This window comes from Crocodylus porosus, unplaced genomic scaffold (genome assembly GCF_001723895.1).
Source record: "Crocodylus porosus isolate Cpor-Errol unplaced genomic scaffold, CroPor_comp1, whole genome shotgun sequence".
Lineage (NCBI taxonomy): Eukaryota > Metazoa > Chordata > Crocodylia > Crocodylidae > Crocodylus > Crocodylus porosus.
Window position 1 is genome coordinate 34770694 of NW_017728931.1, and position 25723 is coordinate 34796416.

General features: G+C 46.3%; 2 protein-coding genes across 5 annotated transcripts in view; one reads left to right on the forward strand and one right to left on the reverse strand.

Moving 5' to 3' along the window:
* The window catches only part of CACNA2D4 (calcium voltage-gated channel auxiliary subunit alpha2delta 4), a 183236-nt gene that overhangs the window by 113674 nt on the left and 43839 nt on the right, over positions 1-25723 (forward strand). The gene's annotated exons all lie outside the window — the stretch shown is intronic.
* LRTM2 (leucine rich repeats and transmembrane domains 2) lies at positions 635-25723 on the reverse strand. Of its 3 annotated transcripts, none has more exons than XM_019544563.1 (4): positions 25452-25723; positions 13047-14815; positions 6988-7578; positions 635-4709 (listed from the first exon to the last, which is right to left on the reverse strand). In XM_019544563.1, the coding sequence occupies exons 2-4, from the start codon at positions 13111-13113 to the stop codon at positions 4255-4257; spliced, it is 1113 nt and encodes a 370-aa protein (XP_019400108.1). In that variant the 5' UTR covers positions 13114-14815; positions 25452-25723; the 3' UTR covers positions 635-4254. The 3 variants fall into 3 exon arrangements, with proteins under 3 accessions (XP_019400108.1, XP_019400109.1, XP_019400107.1); XM_019544564.1 differs by lacking the exon at positions 25452-25723 and having other exon boundaries at positions 13047-13206; positions 14692-20645; XM_019544562.1 differs by lacking the exon at positions 25452-25723 and having other exon boundaries at positions 13047-20645.

A 25723-nucleotide genomic window follows, 5' to 3' on the forward strand; every position in this document is an offset into this window, starting at 1 on the left:
TAGGATGTCATGGGTTTGCTACACTAACATGAGTGAGATTTGGACTCCTGAAAAACTCATGTCCTTAAGAATAAGCTTTTCTTAACTGGAAGGGTATGCAATGAACTGTGGATCTGTATCACTGCCTTCTGCAGGATAGACTTTAAACTACTCAGCTGAATGTCTTAGACCTTACTAGCTCACAGCTCATGGAGAAACTCCTGTTGCTCAGGGAATAAGCTCCAGTGCAACTGGGAGATGGGAGGACCTGAGCTCTGTTTCTGTTCATTTTAAAGCAACCATGGTGTTCAGTCAAGTGAGAAATGTGAAGCTCCTGGAGCCTGTGGCTTATTTGTTAGTGTATGTTTCATTGAACAATGTACTTTCACTTAAAGGCATGTCTTTGAGCCAAAGTCCACCCTGATGTACCTCCACTGACTTTAGTGTTACATTAGGAATTAATTTGGCCCTTTCAGATTTTGGGGCAATGATCTGACATTGTTGTCTGGGTAGCACCTGTACCTGTACCTGTAGCACTTTGTGTGTGTGTATGCATGCAGCCTCAGAAGCCTATTGTTTTTTCTTTGGCTATATCCCTCCAGTGTCTATTTTTGGGGGGAGTCACAACCAGAGATTTCATGCAAACAAGAAGGAGCATAGGAAAATACATTCTTTATTATTCTTCTGTAACAACAAGCCGGAAATATAATATACCTTTTAAAAATCTTCTGTCTCTTGCCAAAGGAACCTCCGTTTAACCATTTTAGAAAATCTTGTCACTCTCCCTCAAATATTAATGAAAAAGAAAAAAGATTGCATGTGCCATCTGCTCCCTGCAGGAAGACCGCTGGGGGGGGGAGGAGCTACACCTGGGGAGCCCATTACCAGAGGGTGCTGGTTGGACCTGGCTGCAGCACGGAAACACTCTTCCTGAAGGCACCCATCTGCATGGAGGATGATATGCCTGCCTTCACTGGAGGAACAAAGCTGGCAAGGTTTTCCAAGAGAAGCCATTCTGTGCCTGCTTGCAGAGCAGTGGAGCCCACTGCCCAGATACATGAGAGCAGCCCATTTACTGAGCACCCAAACAGCCCTGTGCTATGCAGTAGGCTAGACACCCTTCCCACTATGAGATGAGCTTAATTTCTGGCTATGTTGGAGGACCATGTTTCCCAGAAGTTCCTCATGGCTGTGGAGAAACCTGCATCCCAGCAAAGCCAATGTTCCCAGTGTGGCAGGTCACTATAGAAGTACCTGTTCCCTAGCTGGGGTATAAGGGCCCGTTGCCCAGAAGGGCTCACAGTCCCAGTCCTTGTTTTCAGTCACCCATTGTCTTTCTATGTATTTACATTTCTTTGGGACCCAGCAGTGTCCAGCCCTTACTTTTCTCAAATGCTTCTCATTTTCTCCCCTGCCATTCCCTGCCTCTCCTGTTTCTAGGTGGTTTCTAATCCTGGAAGTCCCAGTCTAGTGTTCACCAAGTCGTTTGCCATGCCAGTGAGAAATAAGAGGAAGTGAGGTTTAAGGTCACAATCAAACCCACAGCATAAGAAATGGAAAACTTACCAGCAAAAAAGGAAAAATTGTCCAGGGCAGGAGAGAGTGAGGGGGGATTTTTCCCTTTTCCTAACCAAACCTCCTCACCCCACCTTTTATTCACACACGCTCATGCACTCACACATACCCCATTTGCTTTGTGCAATTGCTTGATCATTATTTGTTACAAGTAAAATATAGATCTATAAATATACAGCTCTGACTCAAGTTCCATTTCAAGTATGACTGTGGAGTCCAGTGCGTTTCATGGTAAGTTCCCTCAGGAAGTTGGGTCCATTGGGCAGAATCTAGTCCCGACTTACTGAGGATCTGGAGCTGCAGTAACACTTTTCCTGGCAAGAGAAGACTGTAGCACACCAATTCTGCCCCTCAGAGTGGGCTACAGCTGAAGCAGAGGGTTGGGTGGGGTGATGGCAGGGTTACACAATGCATACAGGAGAATAAGTCCACATTTCCTCCATAGTGTTTCCACTTACCCTTCCATACACAGCACATAGAAAGGGATGGGGAAGTGTATCTTTAATCTGCCTCTCTCCTTCCTACTCCACGGTAACCTCCTTTCTGCTTCATGGGGAATATTTGCCTCTGTTCCTTCATCCCCTCAGGAAAAGGAAATCAAATTGAACTTGTCCGGGGTTGTTCCAGGTCTTTGGATCTGGTGGCTCTAGGCTGGGTAGAATTAATTCAGTCACTCCAAACTGTATATAAATACTTGGTAGTGCTCTTGCTTGACAGCATGATGGGGGCCACAAGGAACTGACATAGAAGATGTTATTTCCACTGGAATCCAAGAGCAGGTCCAGGGACAGATAGCAAACCACAGGAAACAATAGGAAAAGGAAGGAAGGGCTGTGACCTGGCTATGCCCAGGTGCGGTGATTGCTGGCCTCTATGTCTGGTTTACTGGAGAAATACCCTGCAAGTCTGGGCTAGCTGCCAGAGCATGTCATGACTGGAAAGATCACACCATCTGCAAACATCATGGCTGCATGACCTCTGGTGTCATCTTCCTATCGAAGGAATACCCACTGTGACGGGTTAGAGCAGGTTACCATGGCAATCCGCACTCTCCCCTGGAGACAGCATTTTATCCCACTTCCAATGATATAAAATGAGTCCTTATGTTTGGTTTCTTTTTGCTTTTTTTAAATCAGTTTGAAAAGCTGAAGCAAAAATGAGACTCTGTGGGTTCTAAAATCTGGCTTGGGAAGAGTTTTCCTAAGTGACAGAGCCTGTGCATGCTTGTGCCTGTGAGTACATGCATGTGCTTGCTTAAATGTTCATCAGTACATATTTGCACATGTGTGGAGAGCCTTGTATTTGTACAGGTTGTATAAGTGCCTGTGTGCAGCTGTGGCAGTGAACACATCTGTGTCAATGGGGCATGCTGACCCCATCACCCACCTCCTTGAACCTCTGCCAGGCTTCCCCTTGTCTATCACATGAGGTACACGTTTCCTGTCCTCCCCTCATGGCCCTCAATACCTCAGCCTCTATGTACTAATCACAGTGCTCCTTCCCCACGCCACTTCCTTTGGCTAGGCAAGGCAGCTGTTGTGTGCATCCTCCCTCCCCGCTCTTCTCTGCATTGTCCCAACACATGGAATATGCATCCTGAGTTGGTCAGGCAGGTCCTTGTTTAAATCCTTCCTGATGGCCCACTTCCTCTGCCACATCTACTAGATGCTGGTGGACCGAGTCATCTCTAGTTACCTTACAAAAACATAACATGGATACAAAAACGTGTTTTGTCTTTATCATACTGTGCATGAGTCTTCACAAAGCAATGCTGCAAGTTGCCTGGCGCTGACTCTGCCCTTCCCCCCCCTGCCATCTGTGCCATGTCTGAAATCTCTCTGTGAGCCCCTTGGTGTGGGGAACATGTCTTTTGTCTGGATTCAGAGGTGCCAGGAACACTCCTAGGCACTGTTAAGTAATCTATGCATTATTATTGTGTATATGTGCAAGCAAGTAAATGTGGGCAGTCAGTGTACATGCAGTGATGTCTGTAGGCACAGGTGCATGACTGGCAGTGTGTGGGCTTAGTGTTTGCTAGCAGGGAATGGATGGAGCCTGTACTCACAGATCTTGAGTTAGGGGGCTGTATATGCCTCTTTCTAGCAGTGGACATGGTAAGGGGACTCTCCCTCTGACCCTGTTTCTCTCTGAGTGGATTCTTCATCAGGCTCTCCTTAAATGTGTAGGTGGTGGGGAGTATATTACCATGATGTGCCAGCATGCACTGTGAGACGTATGCACTTGCCCTGGCATCTTGCTCATCATATCTGGAATTTGTACCCCACAGCTGCCTGCTTGTCTTGCCTGCGGAGGGAGGGTGCTGCAGAGCCATGTGGAATTTTGGAGGGAGTAGAGAATGAAGCAGAGGTGATGAGGTCAGGATGACGGGCTCTTGGAAGGTACTGGTTGTCCATGTAGCAGCTGTCCAAGGGGTACTCCGTGCAAGCAGAAAGCATGGCAAGAGCTTGAGGTCTGATCACAGTTTCACTTGGGAGAGCAGGAAGGTAGAAGGATACAAAGAGGCCTGATGCAGAGAAATGGAAATTAGAGCCAGGTGTCCTAACCCCAGAGACAAGTTGCACTAGCCTGATGAGTGAAGTGACAGCACAGTCTGTCTGGGAAGGCATACTGTCAGATGATCCAGGCCTCACTGCACTCAGGTGCCCTGCTCACTCCTGTCCCTGGTTTCCAAGAAGAGTTTCATGCCACTGAGGAGATTTGCTTTTGCTCTTCATGTTCACCCTCTGTGTCACCCATGAGGGGCTGCCTCTTCTTCAGCTCTCGGTGATACTTGGCCATGAGGGAAGCATAAATGCAGCCATAGGCTGCTGCCACTACCATCATGATACACACAATGCCACACACAACCCCAGCTATGATCACGGTGCCAATGGCCCGGCGTACACTAACAGGCCGGTATCTCTGTTTCTGGGGACATACAACACTGGGTTCCACTTCTGGTTCTGGGCCTGATTTGGTTTTTGAAGGAGTTGGGCTTCCTTTAGTGCACGGTGGGCCAGGATTGTCCAGCACAATTGAGCTGTTCTCATCCTCCAGCTGAGAACAATAGTTGAACATCTCCATGGGGACCATTCGCATGTCCTTCCCCCGTAGCTCCTTAGGCAGGGTACATGCCAGCTGATCTATCTTCCCTCCTGCCCCAAAAGAGAAGAAGGGGTGATTTACAGCTGAGTGCCAAACAGAGCTAGTTTCAGTGCAATAAGTTTTGTTATTACAGTGTCATCATTGAGCACTTAGATGCACAGAGCTAGATCTTCAGCTGGTGTAAATCAGTTTAACTGTTTATATCAGTTGAGTATCTGGAGCTGGGCCTTGCTATACTTAGGAGGCTAAAATATGACCCCTTTTGCATGAATACACAGTGAAGTGTGGATAGGTTCTGGGGAACCCTTCCACACCCCAAGAGGCAGCCAGAATCCAGCAGTTTGTATTCCCAGTAGGCCTGGGTGGGAAAGGGGTGTTGTGGAGTCACAACTTGGCCATTGGTCTCATATACTCTAGAGTTAGCAGGATGGAGACATGGCCTTATTCCATTCACTTTCAGGCTGGTTAGAAGTTGCATTCATAGCTTGAGTATGTGGTTCTGGTCTTCCAGCCTGGGAAGCATTCTGTCACTGGAGGCCAGATGGCTGCAACTGCTGCTATTAGAGGTTACACTATGCCACCATCTTCCCTTATGTACACATGACTCCAAAAGCTACATTAGTGCCTCTAGTGCATATAGTGTGTACATAGTGATGCTTTATAACTTACCATCCAATGATATTAAAGCATGTTAAAGCGTGAGTTAAATAAGCCTAACACCTGTAGGTATTATTAGTCCCATTTTGCAGTTTGGGGCCTACAGAATGACAGGGGCAAGTCTCAACTTATCAGAATGGCAACTGCTGTGTTTGAGTTGCTGATCTCAAATCTTAGCTCTCCCTTTGGCTTGCTGTGACAAAGCCTAGATCAGAAACACATGTTAAACCTCCCATTCCCATGTTCCAATCTAATAACTTGTTTGTACCCCCATACTTTGATAACCTTTAGTGAAAATGCTAAACCAAGCACTTCACTGTGCTAATGCCATTACTTTGGAAGAAAGAATATCCAATGTATTCTGTGTGCTGGTAACCTTCACATCAAAGAATGAAAAAATGAAGAAAAGAGGGTTGAAAAAAGCAAATGCGAGAAAAGAATAAAGGTGCTAACGTATTTGTTTGACTGTGCTCACAATAAACCATATTTCACATTGAAGCCTAGTAGTCATGCAGGCACATAACCCCTTCCCAGAGTGGTCAAAATCAGTAGATGTAATGTGACTGTTGCCATTTTGATCATTTGAGGCCTGTTGCTTCTCTCATTGACTCCAGCAAGAACAGTCAATTGCCCTCTTCATTGCCTATTCTTACAATGTATGTTTTTTCTTTGGAAGTGCCAGTTCCTAAAGTCACATAAATCTAAGAAAATCTCAGTTTTTATTGGTTTGGTTTTTTTTGTTTCTAACTTAATTTGTTGGAGGAAAAAAAGGCATGAAATGTAAACCGTAAAGAGTCTAACATCCCAAGGCAAGTAAAATGAATTCTAGACCCCTTGATATTGAAGCAAAATTCACCTTTTTGAGGGGACCTGACAGCTGATTTTTCAGTGCTTGGATTTGTCAATAATAGATACCTTAAACCACACTCTAAAAGCATATAAACATTTCCAGCATCTGCCTTACTAAAGGCAGAGTTGATGCTTTATCAGCAATCTTTTTAGTTGTGCTAACACAGGGAAGTATGTTGGAGAACTATTTTGAAGCATAAAATGTATATATTTGTTCTCATGGTGCTACATTTCCAAAGCTTTTTTGAGTTCTCCCTCTTCAAAAAAAAATCATCTTTGGATTGGGAGGAAGTAGGAGAATGTCTTTGTATCTGAAAAGAGACTTTTAAAATGTAAACACCTTGTCAACCATAATGATAGCCAGAGGCGACCCAACCAGGGTGTGAAGCCCGGGGCAAATCAGCCTGTGTGGAGCCCTACTTCTGGACACAAGGAAGCTGGCAGCAGATTTGGTGGCAGAGGGGGGTGCTGAGCAGCCAGACGTGAAGCTGGCAGCAGCACGGAGTTGCTGCGGCTGCTCTGCCTGGCTGTGTGAGGCCCCCCAAAGCTCGGGACCCAGGGCAATTGCTCCAATTCACCCCCACTTAGGGATGTCCCTGATGATAACATTACTAAATTGTAACATAACTATACTATAATACAGTATATCAGAGCACTGTCCCTCTTCTAAATTTTAGACCTCGGCCAAGGAAGTCAAGCCAAGACAAGTCTTATGTGTCTGCTCATCTGCATTTCTTTTCTGTCTACCTTTCTCCCTCCACTGCAAAGCCTACCAGTCACTTTTCAACCATGTAATTGGATCCCATTCCCCATGGCACCCACCTCGATAAGAGAACCATTCCATCCAGTGCTTGAAGTCTCTCAGGTTGCAGTCACATTCCCAAGGATTATCCCCAACTTGGAGCTGCTGAAGACTGACTAATGGTTCAAAGGTCACTCTGTCCAGGCTTTGTAAGCGGTTAGACCTGAGGGAGAGTGAGCGGAGAGCGGGGAGGTCGTCAAAGATGCCTGAAGGTATCTGAGCAAGGCCGTTGATGGATAGGTCCAGCTGGCGTAGTAGGGCTGTGTGCTGCAGAAGATCCTTGTCCAGGGTCCTGATGCTGTTGTTTCTCAGCTGAAGTTCTGTGAGGTTCCCTAGGTCACTGAAGATGGTCTGAGGAAGCTGGTCCAAGAAGTTGTTGGAAAGATCCAGCCTCTGGAGGGCAGAGAGGTTGGAAAAGACAGGTCCTGGCAGTGTGCTTAGTTTGTTGTTGAGAAAGAGGAAGGTCCTGGTATTTGTAGGAATGTCTGAGGGGATGGATGAGAGGCCCAGGCCACTACAGTCCACCTCCAGACTGCTGTTGTTACACTTGCAAGAGGAAGGGCAAGCAAAAAAGGACTCAGCAGCACACAGAGAGAACCAACAGCCAAGTACTGGTGGACGAGGGATAGGGGCCAGGGGCAGGAAGAGAAAGAGAGAGAGTATGTTAGAACCATGTTTATCCCTCTTCAATCCTTTACCCATTTTTGAAGGCAGTTAAGGCTACAGCATGATCATCATTACAATGGAACTCTTCACAGCAGTGCCCTGCGGTAAAATGAACTTCTCTCAGGTGTAGCCTTGTACTGCTGGCTAGATCACTGGCAGCATGAACTTCCTCTTAGTATTTCTCTGGTTGATGTTTTGATGAGCTAGCAAGATGGGTAAGTAAACATCCTCACAGTCTCACTAGGCAGAAAGCTCAGTGACTCCCACTGCCTGATGCCAGAATGCTCTATGCAATTAGAACAGAGTAAAGTCGAGCATGAAGGGAAACATGGGCTAAAGAGGGACTCTCTCAAAATAGAAAGGTTTTTTTTTACCTTTAGCTGGCATATTTTAAAAAGGAGGCAGGCTAGAATTGCACCTTAAAGACTAAGTAAATCCGAGTTGTCTGCATTAGCTTTCATGAGCCTGAGCAAACTTCATCAGATGCTGTTATTTAAAAAATAAAAGATTATATTTTTCAAAACCAAACATTTTTCAGAAATGGGCATCTCAATTAAAACCTTTTCTTTTAAAATATCTTTTCTCAGTTCAGAGCCCATTCTTTGCTCAGACCAGGGCCCGCAGAATATAATGCCTTGTGACTAAACCCTGCATCTGAGCCCAGCCCCACCTACTGTGGGGAAACTGGGCTATATCTCCTTAGCCAGTGAGGAAAAGAACCTACTTTGTAAGATTCAGGGGGTTGGCTAAGCATATAACAACTGAATATGAGAAAACATTTGCATTTTGTGGGTGGTCACAGTCTCACTAAGGGGCTAAACTCAACCTCTAAACTAGGTGAGTTCAGCTTGGGTCCATACTTTGCAGCTTTGGCCAAACCCGGGGGGGGGAAGGCCTTTGTACGCATGTCTACACAGGACACTTAATGCTCATTGGACTAATTCTACTGTGCATTAGCACAGCTGGCAAAAACCATGCTCATGCACTAATGTGCAATAGATTTAGTTCAATGAGCATTAAGCATCACACAAAGCACAAATCTGTACTAATACGCAGTAGTTCCGATTACAGTCCATTAAGTTAGTACCTCTTATAACAGGTATTAAACTTAATGTGCCATAATTACAGTGCATTAATGAGCATGTAGACACATCCTGTGTGAGTTAAATGATATTAGAGAATGATCCAGGAAGGTAGTTTCTAGCCCATTGGAATAGCTACCCTTGGCTTTGCTGTCTCAGTGCTATCCAGTCAGTCCCCAGCCTGTACCATCCTAAGTGCAGGACTTTGCATTTGGCCTTATTGAACCTTATGAGATTTCTTTTGGTTTAGTCCTCCAATTTGCCAATGGCTATGATTCAGAGAGGGCTCTACAATTTGGAGAATTGGACCAAAAGAAATATGAGGTTCAATAAGGACAAGTGCAAAGTCCTGCACTTAGAACAGAATAGTCCCATGCACTGATACAGGCTAGGGACTGACTGGCTAAGCAGCAGCTGTGTAGAAAAGAACCTGGGAGTTACAGTGAACAATAAGCTAAATATGAGCCAACAGTGTGCCCTTGTTGTGAAGAAGGCTAATGGCATACTGGCTGCATTAGTAGGGGCATTGACGGCAGATCACAGAAAGTGATTATTCCTTTTGTTTGGCACTGGTGAGGACACGTCTGCAGTACTACATCCAGCTTTGCCCTGTCCCCACTACATAAAGGATACGGGCAAATTGGAGAGAGTCCAGCAGAGGGCAGTGAAAATGGTGAGGGGGCTGGGGCACATGACATGAGGAGAGGCTGAGGGAACTAGGCTTATTTAGTCTAGAGAAGAAAAGCATAAGAGGAGAGTTAATAGCAGCCTTCAATTACCTGAAGGGGGGTTCCAAACAGAACAAGAAACAATGGTCTCAAGCTGCAGCAAGGGAAGTTTAGGTCAGATATCAAGAAAAACTTTCTCATGAGGAGGGTAGAAAAGCAGTGGAACAGGCTATCCAGATAGGTTGGGGAATCTCCGTCTGTGAAGGTTTTGAAAACCTAACTAGATAAAGCCTTGGGTGGGATGATATCATTTTTGCTGCTCCTGCTTTGAACAGAGGGTTGGACTAGATGACCTCCTGAGGTCCCTTCTGACTCTAATGTTCTGTGATTCTGTGAAGCCCACAGCCAACAACTCACAAAAACCTTTGCTAGCCTGAGCAGCTGGCAAACCTTGCAGTATGCTGACTGTGATGCACAACTTACAAACTCCCTGGGGCATGGAAGGGCTCAGAAGAAAAAGTGCAAAGTCATGAGAAGCTGAGCCCACCTTCTCATAAGTAAAGTTTACACATGGCCTAGACAGGGGAGGGAAGAGAAGAAGGTATTGAATATATCTCAAAAGGGGCTGACAGCAGACAGTTATTTCTCAATAGCATCTGCCTTCTGCAGAACTGGTCCTATTAACGAAAAAAGAGCCACCATTGCAGGATTTGGCAAAGATCTTGTAGCTGTGTAACATTTCTAGAATTCAATCCAGATAGGGAATGTGTGGCTTTCAACATGGGCACCTCAGTTCTGCAACAACACAGCACTACAGCACTCACAACATGAGAAAATGCTCATCCCAAGAGAGATGAGTTGTAGTCATATTTAAGCAGTCATACTAACCAACACTAAAGTAGATTTATTCCTACTTCTTCCTAGGTTTGTTCATGTCCAGTCCTTTCTTCTCTTCACTTTCCTTGTAGAAGAACGTGTTGCTCAGTGTCTTTAGAGTCACTGCTACAATATAAAAAACTATGGAACTCAACGAATGTGCAGGTTATTCCACCATTCTCTCTCTTGGATTGGAATAGGATTCTCCTATCCTGTCTACTTGGTATAGGGACCAACACCCTAAGAGTTTTATACTAACCCCAAGGGACTTCTGGAAAGTGCCTGGGAAATATCTAGGAAAGGCAGTTGATAGAGGCAAGGATTTTGGAGGGGTAGGAACTGGAATAGCTACAAACTACACACTCTTGTGCAGACTCTTACTCTCATGTAATCGCAAAGCTTAATCTGTTTGTGGTCCATTTTATTGACTTGGTTCCAATCAACAGCGCTTCATTTTTACACAAATCCTGTGGCCTTAATCAGGTGTCCGTTTGGTACACAGACTACCATTAACTCCAGTGTAAGTTTGCTGGACTTTGGACTGAGTGATGACTAAAAAAAGAACTTCAGGATATGACTCATAGGAAGATTTACTCTCTAAGGGACCAGATTATGAGATAAGTCTGAAGAGAAGTCCTTGCTTTTCTTGTCTTTATCTTATCTCATTCCTTCAGAAATTCTTGTCTCAGTCAAGTGGGATCAAGTCTACTTAGTCCCAGGAGATCCTTATCAGACTGTGTTGTACTGGCTGTCCCCAATGTTAATTACAGCTCATCATTGCCAAATAGAAGGTAGATCTTTATCCTAAGCACCCATTGCCTTCTCGATATATCAAGGTTGGGTCAGGAGCACTGAAGCTGCCATAAAAGCAGATTGTAGCTTATACTGTGGTAGAGTGGCAGTGCTGTTTGGTTGGATAGTATTGAATTCCACTCAGAACACATCACTCTCTTGCTGGGCTTGAAAGAACAAGAAAAAGACAGGAAGGGAGAAAGCCATGAGTCACTTGAGTGACCCTGCCTTTTCCTGGATGCCTGACAGAAGTATAGCATTAATAATAGATTGACAGCTGTGATGATGAGATAACATTTAGCCTCTTTGTACAGAGGGAAAGGTGAGAACACACTAGGTAATGCTATACAGGTGAGGCTATGTTCTTGTCTCTGCACATACCTGCCCTCCAGTGGCCCCTGATTGATCTGCTCTGGGATTCCACCATTTGAGCTGGCCCAGGCAGGCAGGAGCATTATAATGAGCAGCTGCCTGTGGTTGAATTACTTGATTTACTCTAGGCCTCTGCACTAATGCTGGGCTTGCCAGAAGAGAGGCATCGTATTGACCACCCACAGAACTCTTGGAAACAAGGAGTCTGTGTCACTGTATTCAGAGTAAGGAAGAGGTCTGCTTTCATTCCCCTGTCCTTGAAGGATGGCCACAGGTGACTGGTAGGGGGAGGCACATGCCTCCCCTGAGATTGGCCCCCAAAAGTGGGGCACTTTTGTTGCCATGTGGGTTGGCAGCGTGTTGGGGGGGTGGGGGGCACTAAGCTGCAGCACAGAAGTATAGGAGTGGATATGGGGCTTTTGGCCTGCCCCTGGGCCCGCCCACAAATTGTGCCCCCACACTCAGGAGGCCGCAGTCATCCCTGAGGATGACTCTGTGTTGAATGTGGGCTGAGGCCTGGAAACTCATTACATCAGTGAGTGCCCAACACCACAGCCAATCAAAGCAGGGAAGTGGTAGACAAAACCTTAAATTTTCTTCCCAACAGAGAAGTGCAGTGCTGCACTCCCAGAATCTGCATGCAGTGTACACTTGCACTGGGAGAAAGGTAATGTTACTTTGTTGGGTGTTCAGTGACCCTGCTAGGTGGTGGAAAGCTGATCCAGGAATATCAGATTAGGTCAGGGCTCAATAGCCTGCCCCATAAATAATTTACACAGCAATCTAGTGAGCGAGGATGAATTACAAAGACAAGTCTCCAACAGAGAAGGGAATAATTCCTTCAAATCTTGTGCACTTGCAGCTCCAGGTCCAAATTTTAGGCGAAGGCTGCCTGCATGCTCATTAGCCTGTGCACATTCTTGAAAGTGCCCTCCATCCCTCTGCTGTGATGCCCAGAGTGTTGATTGCCACCCCTGAAGTGTCAGCCAGCTTGCTTTGGAGCACCCTAGTGGCATGTTTGCCACAGTCTAGGATGCTGGTGCGGCTGCCCCAGCATGAACACTTCAGAAGGAAAAAGGATGAATTGAAGTTGTATTTTATCAGTTGTGGCTGGGAAGCAAAAATCAGGATGTGGGTATATAGATTTTTCTTTGATTTTTTTTTTCCATGTCTAGCAATGGTAGAATCACCACTCCATTTCAGCATGGCACAGGTCCTTTCCTCCCAAATAGCCAGCATTCCTGCCAACGGACACAGATCAAACCTGCACCACAGGGAGAAAGTTGCTGTTTACAAGTTCTGGAGCTGATAGTGTCCTGTGTTGCCTTTTGTCAGTAGTTGTGCCCTGGTTTCTTTCTCCCTGTTCCCCACCTGTCAGGACTGTTGAAACTGGAATTCAAACACCCATTAAGCTGTTGTACCACTTTAAGCTCTTTTATATACCATAGACAGCCAGCCTGACCAGTCACTCAGTGCCTGAGGATCTGGGAACTTGCTTAGATGTCTTAGTTCCTAGCTGCTCTCCACCCTACCCCTACAACCAGCACCCTGATTTCTTCCCAATCCCCTAAGAAGCAGAAATACTGTACACAGCACCCCATCTCTCAAATGAGCAGCACTTACAACAGGCCTCTTGCCATGGCATGGAAAACCTGTTTCTCCACCAGTGGCCAGCACTCGTAAACAGCATTATGGTCAGTGTTCTCTAGCGTGTCTTCACATCAACCAGGCAGCCTGGCACAGGTCTTCACAGGTCAGAAGAACAGTCTCAGCCTGGCAGACCCTAAAAGGAAGAGGACAGCAGAAGCAGGTAGTCAGTCCTCAAGGCAATGGAGGAGACAGGAATGGACTTCAGGTTTGCCTTCCCAGTTAATGTTTTGCCTTTGACTTGGAAGGGGGAGGGAATGGGGCGGGGCGGGGGCATCAGTTCCTTTTGGGAGGAGGGTAGAGTGTGACTGAGACCTAGAAGGATGCAAAGTGAAACGAAGGATCAAGGTTAATTCAGAATGGAACAATGGTAAAATTGGGCTCTGTTCACTTGTGTGATGAGTTAACAGGTCTCTGCTTAGATTTTGATCAGTTTAAGTTGTCTGATGTGAATGCATCAACCATATTTTTGTCCTATGCCAGAGGTTAATATGAATTGCTGGGCTGACCCCCCTAGAGCAATAACCTTCTGCTCATTCCATCTCACCCACCTCAGCCTGACACCTCCCATATATCCATTCTCTGCACTGAAGCCCCTCAGGCAGATTCACGATGGTCTATCCCCTGGTAGCTGCTACATTCCCTTCCACTCTCACAAATGCTCCCTTTCCCTTTAGAGGTAAAATGGATGTAATGTCTACAGCAGGGATGTAATAACACAGCTCATCAGCTTGAGGTTTTCAGACTGCAGCAGCTGCAGGAGCCGAAGAGTGAGTGAGCAGAATAGGAGGAAAAGGGAGGGAGGGTGTGATTAAGGGGGAGAATTACCTCCCAATTAGAAGGAAGAAGAAATGCTCCTCCTAATTAAAAACCCAAAGACCATAAACTCTCCCCTGACAATAAGTGACTATGACAACAAGTCCTCCCCACCGTGCCTTCTCTCTGGATAAAGAGTGAAGAAGGTAGGGGGAAGTGCAGCAGACCCTTCTGTTTCTCTGTGTACCCTTTCAGGGGGAGGCCAGGGGCTATTTTCCAGCAGCCACAGCAAGGCCTGGGGCTTGGAATGGAAGAATTCCCACCGATGCACAGGAACGTGCTGCACTCTGTGCCCCTCCACTGGGCTCTGACAGTTTCCATAGCATTTTTTTTTAGATATGCACATTAGACCCTTTGGGACACTCGCTTCCAGCACACGTTTATCAATCCTATTTGTCCACCCCACCTTCCCCATGGCTAATTTATTTTGGACGGGTGAGTAAAACACCCAGAGATATTTAAATTATTGCTGTCTGGGGAAGAAAAATGAGCAGAATGAGTGGATGGACTGGTACATTTTGCAAGGCTGCTATAGGTAATCATATCAAAATGCTAATTCAAAAAGATACATTAACAGCAAGAGCAGCACCAAAAAGACTGCCCACTCCCCCCGCCCCTAAAATTGTGCTGGCATGTCTTTTCTGCCTTCCCAAGCTGAAGGGAGAGCCTGTACAAATAGCTGCTCTTATCCAATGTTTGCTTGCCTGGGTTCAGAGAGGGGTTTTCACCCCATCAGGCTCTGTCCTCAGTAAGTCCATCTGTCTGTCCTTAACACGAAGAGCAATGGAAAGCCAGGAGCACTTACCTGGAAGGGCTCTGCCTGTAGGTGCTTCCACCCGACTCCCTGGGCACTGTCCAATTACAGTCTCTTCTCTCTCCCTCCTTGACTTTCACTCCCAGCCAACAGGCTTTCTCTGTGTCCTATTTAACTTCACACACCACAGGAACAAATGGCAGAGTTAAGCTGACAGCCACAGAGACTTATCCGGCTGCTGGATATAGAGTTGATCGGTTTCAAATCCTGCTGTTGAATGATCCTGTCCTTCCCTTAGTCATTAGAGACTGTCTGCTACCCTCTGCCTGTCTTTTCCTCCCTGCACTCCATTTAACTTTGCCTGTGTTATAGATAGCTCTGTTCCTTGTGCTGCTGCCTTTGGGCTGTTGTTTGATAACACCCCATCTGTATTGCCTGGCTCTGCTCCAAGCAAGGGTGCTGAGCTTTAAAAAAATTCTGCTTGCCTTGTGACCCCCTCCCTCCAGTCCATTACATACTAATATCACCCCACAGGATCCTCTGTGCAGTCCTTCCTCATCATCACCCCAATAACTAACCCATAGTGAGGGTTCAAGGTAACTTTACAGTACCTGAGCAGTGTAAGAGTTTCTAATCCTAGTCCCCTGAGAGAGTCCTCTTCAGGTACTAAATTATAGTACCTCACAGGCTCCCCTTCCCACTCTACAGTGACAAGGCTCAGGCATACATGTGGGGTGGGAGGAAAAGATACATATAAATAAGCTTTTTTTCTACCTTTCAAACGTCTTGCAGTGCATACTGGCATAGTGATTAACACCTGTTCAGGCTTTAATTCTCTCTCTGTACTGCAGCAGGCACAAGAAGGGATGGATATTGTGACACATGGTTATATAAAAACATATAAAACATGTGTATATTCATGTGCCCATGTCTGAACACAAGATGTAAGGATAGGTATGTCCACTCCTGAGTTACATCAGTTTATGCACATTTTGACTTTTGACATAAGCATGTATATGAGCAGGGACACACACATACATATACACACTCAGTAAATATGATCTGTACATTTGTACATATATATGTGCAAGTACACAAATATAGATATATATATCTATCTCATGTGTCTTGTATGCACATGCAGACATATGTCCATGTTTGTACAGGGCTAGGGAGAGCTTCATATTATCACCTTTTACACACTAGATCACAGGACAGTGCTTACAGTTCCAGCTCAGGATACTGAGCTATTTCATGCCTGGCTTCAAGTTATGACGCTTAGAAAGGCTGAGAACTGAAGTACTCCTTCACTGTTTAGGGGATTCCATGTCTCTAGAGTTGTGATGTAATCCTAAAGCACTTGACTGTTTCCTTGAGCTGCTCTGGTAGCTGCTGTCAGGTGTGCCTAGGTATAGAAGTAACAGCAGGAGATACTGTTTTCCTTTTACAACCCTGTGAGGGTGTGAATCTCTGCAGGCCCCTGCCTGCTACCTCCACATGCTGTTTTAATAACACTCCACAATCCTAGCCAACACTACCTCCCCACTTTCAGTACTGTTCATTGCTGTCAATGTGGATTTAATAAATGAACAACAGGCTTGCCCCAAGTGCCATCCACCTGCAACTCCCACTGACTGGCCTCTTAGAGTTGGTGGTGTCCAGCACACCTGAAACACCATTCAATAACACAACCATAGAGACTATTGCCCCCCTTTCATACAAAGGGATATGGAGGCACAGGGGGACCTTGTGACATGCTCATGATAGAAACTGGCCTATAATCAGGCAAAGAGTCCAGGAATCTTTTGCTGTAATCATTCACAAGAGTTTATTACTTAACCATTACATTGCAGGTCCATGATCAGGCAACCTGTCTTGTTGGGATGGGCAGGGTGTATGGGGGATGTGTATTAAGGAAGCAGAGGTTGCAGAGGCTACAAGAAATGCCAGCAGTTGTTTAACAAACAAGTACACACACCATGCCCCACCTTTCACAGCTGACTGTAAAGTCCTTCTCTACTGTTAAACTGCTTTAGCTTTTATCAGGAAACCAGATGGGTACGGGAGGGGTGGTGGATGCTTTAAGGAGATTATCTTATTTTTCTTCCTCCAGGAGACTTTTGCTTCTGAGATTCCTATTTTATTATAGCCCGAGACCCATGTTGTGGGGAGTAGAAGATGATATCCCATGCCCCATGATTAATGTATGTAGTTGTCTTTTTGTATTACCTCTGTCACCCATAAGAGAGCAAGTTTGGCTTCACAGGGGCAGGCAGATGCAGAAAACATGTGGTCTGATTAAAGCAATTAGAAAGCACATTAAACAATTGGCAGATGAATCCTAGCAGGAATTACTGCCTGCTTGCCACTTCCAGGTTGGGGTGGGTGACATGGGTGTATGTGCCTGTCCCAAGAAACCTGACCATGTGCTGCAAAAATTGACCATGTTCAGATTTATATTTGCTCCCAATGCAGCCGCACCCTTTCAGTTTATGATGGATTGGTTTATTTGTACTAAAATAACTTGCTGAGGGGCCAACCAAGATCAGAGGCTCCCTGATACCTGTATGTTCACATATCACCAGGGAGCTTACAGTTACAATCTAAACTGGAACTTGCTTTCTGCAACCTTTCATGTTACTCACAAGCTCGCTTGTAGAAATTGTGTACCCTTGGAAAAGCATGTTTTAAATTCACACCAGAAACCAGCAGATCAGAGAAACAATATAGGAACAGAAACAGCACCATGCGACTTAGGCTGATCAGTCACAACTAAGCATTACAGCTCCAATAACCAGCTGTAAACAGAAGTAATGTCACATTACACTGAATGAGCTCACGGAAATGATAATGGTGGAATCTGCCAAGTCGCTTGCTGCCAATAATGAATTATGTTGCTCCCCTCAGTTCCCAAGTATACACTGAGGAGAGAAAGTCTCTGGTCCTTCCTCCTGTTGAATTCAGGCTCAGAACTGAAGTATGTCCTACGACGTGCAAACATGATTATTGACTGAGGAAAGCACTGCTCTGGGCAACGGGAGTTAACAATACTTGGCATTTGTATGGTACTTAACAGTCGAGGCCGTCCAAATGTTAAATTGTAACATTTAGACCTACAGCATCCCTGTGAGAGAGATCAATAGCTTTGCCACTTTGTACCTCGGTAAAGTGAGGCACAGAGACATGTAGGCATATGTTTTCAAGTTTGGCTGTCTCAAATTGTAGTTGCCCAGGTTATGACAGTTTTCTCACTAGTCTGGCATGAGCACCCAGCCTGAGAGTTTCCAGAAGTGCTCAGTGCCTTCAGCTCCCACTGAAATAATTCTGCTCAGCACCTCTGCAGTATTGGGCCTATCAAAGTTTTGCACTAAAAAAATTGAGGTACCTGAGTAGAGACCTCCTTTGGAAGTATAGGGTAAGTGACTTGTGTAAGGTCTCACCATGAGTCCATGGCAGAGCCAGGAATAAAACCAAGAGCTCTGGACTCCCAGGCTATTTGTTTATGCAAGATGCTGTTATTTTTATCCTCAGCTTCCAAGACCACCAGCGGTGAGATCAGAGAGGCTGAGGATGGTAGAAGTCTCAAGACTCAAAGAACCTAAAGAAAATGTATAGAGCAGGTGGAGTGGAGGTGGATAGGAAAGACCCTGAGTGGCCAAAGATAACTACATTACAGAATGCATCTGAGGAAGTAGTGAGAGTAGTGAGGGTGGGGGAGACTGGGGATTGTCCAACTTTGGAGTGACAGAAGGGTCCCAAAGGAGTTTGGATGTGGTGCATGGTGAAGACCCAGAATGGCAGGAATAGGAGAATAAGGGAAGCCACTGACATGGAGCAATCTACCTGTGTCTTTGCCAGTGTTTTTTAGAGTAATATTAAACACTACAGATAACATGTATGTCCTCTTGAGGGAGGGAATGATAGGAAGCTGAGATGGAGACCTGGTGAAGAAGTGGGGGAGTGGGTCTCATAAGCAGGTTCTCTGTCGCCCTCCTCTTCAGCACTGAGTGCAGAGAAGAGTTTTTATTCTCCTTGCTCCATTGGAAGAAAATGAATAGTAAAGTGAGGCAGAGAAGGGGATTCTATTAGAGGCCAGAGATAGCACTCTCTGTGATCCAGCCAGGAACAGTCGTATGTGGGTGGCAGCTTGTTACCAGGCCTGCCAGTTCTAATCCAAATCTGAGTTTCTCTTGCCTGCGGAGGGAAGAGCCTTCTCTAGAGCTTTAATTTCCTACAGGGGTTAATCCTGTGGTCAGCAGTGGCTCAGGCCTTTAATCCTCTCGTTCAGTTCCTTGGCAGAGGGAGCGCATCACTTGGCTCTCAGTGGGGCTGCTCCCTTTGCCCTCTGTGCACCCTGCACAAGCCTCTCACTCTGCGGGCATTTAGCATGCCCTGCCCTCATCCCATTAAGCCCTCCTGGTGAGTTTGAGATGGTGTTGCATGCCAGCTGCAGCAGGACAGGAGGAGGGGACACTGCTGTTCCCAAGTGGAGATGGAGGGATGAAACTCAAAGACCCAGGTCCAAGGAAGAGAGTGGTTCCCCTCCTCATTTAGACTGAGGGAACTTAGAGGGAGAGTGGCCCTATGCTTGCTGAGACAAAGAAATCCTCAGGCATCTCTGTCTATCCATTTCAGGACCCCTTTCTGTCTCTGTACAGAGCCAAATGGACATATGAGGTGCAGAAGATCCAGCTGGTATTCGACTGTCTTGAGAACCTGGCCACTATTATGACATGACTGGCTATTTTGGCACCTTGCTTTAGGCATCCAGCATTGGCCTCAATGCCACAGGGTTCCTAGAACACTAGGCCAGACATCTCCCCAGCAGGACAGTATGTCAGGGAATCTCCCTGGCACGCTACTTGGCTTGAAGGCAGACAAAGGGATTTCCATGTCAACACCTGCCAGTCCCTATTAAATCCTGCATGGGGCCTGGCATGTCCATTGTTAGCCCTCTTGCCTGATTCTCCTTGCTCCTGTGTGCCTTTTATGAACAGAGCAACTTATGCCTGCAAGCCTTTATGATTCAGCATACACAAAATAACCCACAGCAGCAGGACCATCATGTCTGTTGTAGGCATAGGGTCTGCATTGACACAGTAACTAATTGCCTCTGTTCACATTCTGTGAACAGCCAAAGCCACTAGTTCAATATTAGACTGTGAGTAGCCATATTGTCACTTGACTGGTACTGTCACATTCACTCCTGGGAGCAGACATACCACCTAGCAGAGAACCTGGTGCAGTGGAAAGTTTCTGCCACACAAGCTGTCCAGTGAGAGCTCTGTTCCTACTTGTTCCTACCCAGAGCCATTGGCTGTGCTTCTGGCTGCCAGCCAGTCAGACTCAGAGCATCAGCTGCTTGAATAGTCATTAGCTGCTTTGCCAGTGGGGGGGGGGGGGCAAAAGTGGGGTTGGAAGGACTGTAGGAGAAGAGGAAGGTCTTTCAGAGGTCTTGAGAATAGCTCTATATCAGCACCAAAGCTTCAGAGACATATGGTTTGTGTCACACAGCACCATGTGGCATAGCATGAGATGCCAGCAGTAATGATCCGTCTCCACTTCCATCCTAAGGAGGTTTATGACCCAATGCACCCACAGTGGCTGGCAAAAATCCCAGGGAAAGGCTGACCCTTGTGCTTGCATTTCACTACATCTACACTGAACTCTTAAAACAACCATTTTGCTTATTCCTTTTTCTGCATCAGTTAGTTGCATGGATTTGTTTCGCTCAGTTGCTCTGTGTCACAAATACTCTGTACTTCACCTTCTGGATGAGCTTGATGTCTCCCCGGACTTCCCCACCACTTCCAAATCCTCCACCACCCAGCAGATTCCAAAGGGGACTTCTTCAGAGCAATTGCTAAAGGACCATGTGGAGGACTCAGGATGCATATCCCAGCCTGCCACTCAAGAAGGGTGATATGGGATCATCAGACTAGGACTGATGCACGATGACCTGGTGCTTTGGAACGTTACTTATGGCTCAGCAAGCCTGGCTGGTGCATATATCACAGCCCAAGCTGGGCTGGCCTAGGCTGTGGTACCCCAGTTCTATCATTTGGAGTCCAATAGGGACTGGGAAATAAATTAGTGGATTATAAGGCTGGGAGGGACCTTGGAAGATCATCAGGTCCAGCCACCTGCACTTGGCAGAAAAGACAACTGGGGCTGGGTGTCCCCAGCAAAGTGACCATGCAATCTCCTTTTGAAGATTTCCAGGGTAGGCGATCGAACCACCTCTGGAGGGAGCTTATTCCACAATCTGAACACCCTAACTGTGAAGTAATTTTTCCTAATGTTGAGCCCAAAATGGTCTTCCAGGAGTTTGTGGCTATTACTACTAGTTTTCTCCTCGGGTGCCCTGGTGAACAGTTGCTCACCAAGCCCTTGATGTACTCCACTGATGTAGCACTAAATGAATGGCTGTGTTTTGCTTTGCTTCCCCTCACAGTTTGTGAGAACTTCATGCACATGAAAGCTGTTGCATTGACAGCCCTGGAAACCGAGGCCCTTCCTTTAGCCTCAGAAGAGAAATGGGTACAGCAGCCTTCACAGCCTGCCAAAATAATCAAGCACAAATGATCCAAAAAAAGAAACTCCAGGCCTGATGCTGCCACAAAAGCAGCGGCCACAAACAACCCTGCTCTGGGGAATGCCATAAGCAGACAATTTCTTTGGGAGCAGGGCAAGACATTTGAGCTAAAGGCCATTCAAACAACCCTTCACTAGACTTACGTACCCACATAGCTACCATATGGGAAAGAACTTCTCCATTTCCCTAGTCTGGAGGAGATAGAGTTAGCTGGGTTGGGCTGGGCTGAGCCCAACCAACCCCATGGCTTTAGAGTCCCAATGCTTATCTCCTCCTTCCCAGAACAATGGCCCTGTTGTGCAGGCAGTTGTGTATTGCAGGTAGTGCTGAGAGGCTGGAAGTTAAGGTTTAAATTCTGCCAGTGACAGGGGCAAGAGGTTAGTAAGTTCGTAGGTAATAGAATTTGTGTTCCATTTTTTCCATGTAAGAGACAATCCAGGGCACTGTGTATTTAAAAACTGCATAAGAAGGCTGGCATTTAAGTTGCAAAGTGAAGGACTTCGAAGTTAGAATATGCCACAGTTAAAGTTGCCTCTGCAACCTTAATTTGGCCTCCTTGGGCAGCTGCATTACCCTAACATTTAGGGCATCCCTGCAACCTCAGTTTTAATTCCTTGTGTGTATGCATTATAATGCAGTCTTGAATTATATAATTGCATGCTAGTTTTTATACAGGACCTGGCCTCATCCAGTGCACAGGATAAATGGGTTCAGTAAGGAGTGAAACTGCTTTGGCTTTAGAGGTTAAAAGACGTGTACACACCAAAGCAGGAAGAGTGAGCCTGGTACAGTGGTTGAGGTAGTTGCCTGCAATGTCAGACTTTGTTGTGACTCAGTCTCTGCCACAGACTTTCTGTATGATGCTGAGCAAGCTCCTTGAACCAAAATTTCAGCATGCAGCCCCTAATTATGCTTTTCTCCTTTTATGGGTGTCCAATATGAGATCCTTGGTCCTGATTTACATAAGTGCAGAAACTCTAGCCAGCGGGAACTGTTTATTATCGCTGTCCCTTCTAGTCCAGGACTGAGTGTATAGCTGAGGGATGGGGAAGTAGGGGGTTTCTAATCTTGCCCCTACCACTGATTCAGTGTACAGCCCAAGTCTCTTTGTCTCCATTTCCCTGTTTGTATAAAGAGGGATGGTAATCCTCTCTTCACTCACAGAGGGAGAAATCTGTTACCATTTGTGAGGCATTGAGATACTACAATAATGAACACCCTTGAAAAGACTAAGGAACTGAATAGTGATGCAGCCAAGCTTTGGGTGACACGCACTAAGTAAATAATACAAGGGGACACCTTTATCAGTAGGATAAAAGTATTGTGCAGCTGCTGCCTTCCCTGAGCACTGTCCATCATGGGCAGTGAATGAGACAGAGTCTTACAAAAAACACCATATTTAATCATTTCATCACAATTGTTTCACATGTAATTGTGTATGTGACATCCAGCAAGGCTGTATATAGGAGCAACTTTCACTTCCTCCCAAACTGGCCTGGATGTGAAGCAGTGACAAAGAAACAGATGATTCAACTTCCCATCAGCAATCCCCTGGGTTAGTGCTAGCACTAGGTTAGAGTCAACATTTCTGAAAGCCACATGGGGGCTTGGGTGTGTGACACAGGGTAGGTCTACACAGCTGACTGAAGCATTGTGTAGAGCTCCCCTTGTTAGCTTGCTTGATCCCAGTTGCTTGCCAGGAGCATTTTAGCTGCAGCAACCCAGAGCTCCATATTGGGCTGCTTATTCTACCATGTAGTTGGGTAAATTAACCTTCCACCTGGCCCTTGGCAGCTTCCAGTACCCAAACTAGGCCCTATCCTGTCTAATCTAGACATGATCCAGTGCTTCCTTATTCTACCTAGGTCCCAGACATGTCATTGTCTAGTGCTTCCAGCTATTGTCTGGGGCCCACAAGGCACCTAGATGAATGAGCCACCTTGGCAAACTTGGAGTATTGCTTGTTGCCCACCAGGCACTTGGAAAAGTGTCTGACCAGGATTTAAACACCTTAATCAGATTCTTGTAACCAAATTTAGCAAGCAGAAGTAAGTGATTAATTCCTTTGAACCAGCAACAGGTTCAGTACTGAACAGTCCCTGGGGTCTTTGGGTCTACCCTCATCCTTAAGTCTATCCCACTCTTGAAGGGATGCCCTCCCCACCTCCATTATGATACCCAAGTTGCTTAGTGCTAATATCATGTGTCTTCTCTGAATGGTCCAGTCTTGGTACCATCTTGCCCATGTACCCTCCTTACCCCTCCAGGGAGGTGGCAGGTCTCCTCACCACAATTTTTCTGTCTTCCAGAGTCCAGAGAATATTTAACATGCCAAAAAAAGTGTTTGAAAAGCAGAATGAGGGGCTGAAGGCCCAAGTAGCCTACTAAGATGTTCATATTCTAGCAGCACATCACTGAGGCTGGAAGCAAAGACAGCACAGCAGTCTATTATCAGGAAAATGGCTAAAGGGCTTCCCCCAAAGATCCTTTCTTCTAGGATTTACCTTTAAATGCCCCAGGTGAACAATATTCCCTTACACAGCACATGCTGGCTGGCAGGGAGACTGCTCCCTTAGGCCCTTCACTTATTTGGAATAGTTCACTAGCAAATACTGCTCAGTCACAGGAAAAGCTGATCTCCTAAAATGGACCCTAGTGACAAAGCCCTGGGGAAATATGGTCTGAGATTCAGGGAGAGCCCCCTGCCCACCACCACACACACATATAAAAATGTCCTTTGTTTGGTTACGGTTGTGACAAGTACATAGGTAGCTTTAAAGGCAACCCTGCCTTTTAGTGTCCCCCTTCTTCTGGGTTGTGTCCCAGCACACTGGACACCATCTGCTCCAGCCCTTATCAAAACGAGCCCTGCTTAAATTTTCTCCACATCCTTCAGCGGCTGAATAGTCCCAGGGAGTGGAGCAAAGTTAGCTGTTCCTAACTTCATTCTTCAAACTGGAGATGGACCTGAATGAGGAAATCAAATCCTTGAGGAAGCTTAAGTCCAGATCCTAGTTTCATGGCTCAGGTCTGCCTCTGTCATGAACTGAACTGGAGCCCCAGATCCAAGCATTCCTAAACCAAGGGAGATGTGTGGCTCAGCATCCAGCTCTAGGTCTGATCTTTCATCTTTTATTTGAAATGAGATGCAGTGGCCATAAGAGGCAGAATATGAAATGGAAGCATTGTGGCAGGAAACTGTGTGCCATGCATGTGTCTCCCTCCACATGCAGGCATGCATGCACGTGCACATGCACACATACGGGCGCACACACATTTTTTGAGGCAGCATCGGCAGGAATCTTCATATTCTTTTGCCTCCAGACCTCCTCCCCGGCACCCCTTTTCTCTTAGGCAGATCCACCTTTAGCAGGGAAACTGGAAAAGGCTGTAATTCTCCTTCTGTCTACCTCCCTGCAGTATGCTTCCCTCACAAAGGAACAGAAATCCCAGGGCTCAGCCTGCAGGGACACTTGATGGAACTTGGGCTCTATTTTTGGCTTCCACTAGTGACATGGCATCATTGGGTTCATGTCCTGTGACAGGATTTTCCTGCACTGCCTTATGGGTAAAAGACGCACCCAAAAAATGCAAGCCTAAAGGGAAACATTAAGACCCATATGCTGAATTCTGAACTTTGGATGGACCAGTCCTCTGACAGCACCTCCATCAGCTTTCTGTCCTCGTTCACATTGGCATTTATATACTTTTATCTAATGCAGCTTAGCCCAGAAATATTCCCTAAAGCCAGTGGTGTGCAAACTAGTGACACCACCAGTGTCAGACTCCTTCACTGTCACTCTGGGTGAGAAAATAGCGAGCATTTTATGGGGATTGTCCTGGACATACGGATCACAGCACCAGCAGTACTCGGTCACTCAGACTCGTGCTGTCAGTGCTGTATATGAAGATGTCTGTGCCATTCATGACTGGCAGCATCTTCTTCCAGCCCCCTGCACCTGAATTGGATTAGAACCAGTGCCATGAGCCATGTGGGCTCTGCAGCTCTGCCTTGGCCGTAAAACTGGTGCCCTGCAGCCTCCTGTTACTAGGTTTCAAGAACACAACGTTGCCGCAGACAGTTTTGTCAGTGCCTGCCAACCTCTCCCCGGTGGAAGCAGGAGTCCTGTAGGCAGAAGATGGCAGTGGACAAAAACCCACCGAAAGAGCTCAAATAGTCAGGGCACAAACATGTAACAGAGACACCTCTACTTACTGTTCTCTGCCTGGGACGGACCCTCCTCAGAGCTCTCCTGCTCCTCTCACAAACCCCCTTACAAATCTCAAAGCAAATCCAGTGGCAGCTGCCAGCTGCCTGGAGAGTGCTTGACAGTCTCTAGTTGGCATCAGCCCTTTGCGATGTATCCAGGTGCTAGCACTGCCCAAAGTGCAGAGAAGAAGAAAGGTTAGGTGGCAGGATGTGAACGAGGTTGTAATCCTCTGACAATAATAAATAGGAAGAGGGAGGGAAAGAGCGAGCGAGACAGA

What these genes read in the sequence shown, in the direction of transcription:
- LRTM2 (XM_019544563.1), bottom strand. Translation starts at nt 13,113, where the DNA reads ATGCTGTTTACGAGTGCTGGCCACTGGTGGAGAAACAGGTTTTCCATG. An exon ending in GCCATGGCAAGAGGCCTGTT is followed by an intron (nt 7,579 to 13,046) that starts GTAAGTGCTGCT and finishes CTCGTCCACCAG; the next exon opens with TACTTGGCTGTTGGTTCTCT. An exon ending in GGAATGGTTCTCTTATCGAG is followed by an intron (nt 4,710 to 6,987) that starts GTGGGTGCCATG and finishes CTTTTGGGGCAG; the next exon opens with GAGGGAAGATAGATCAGCTG.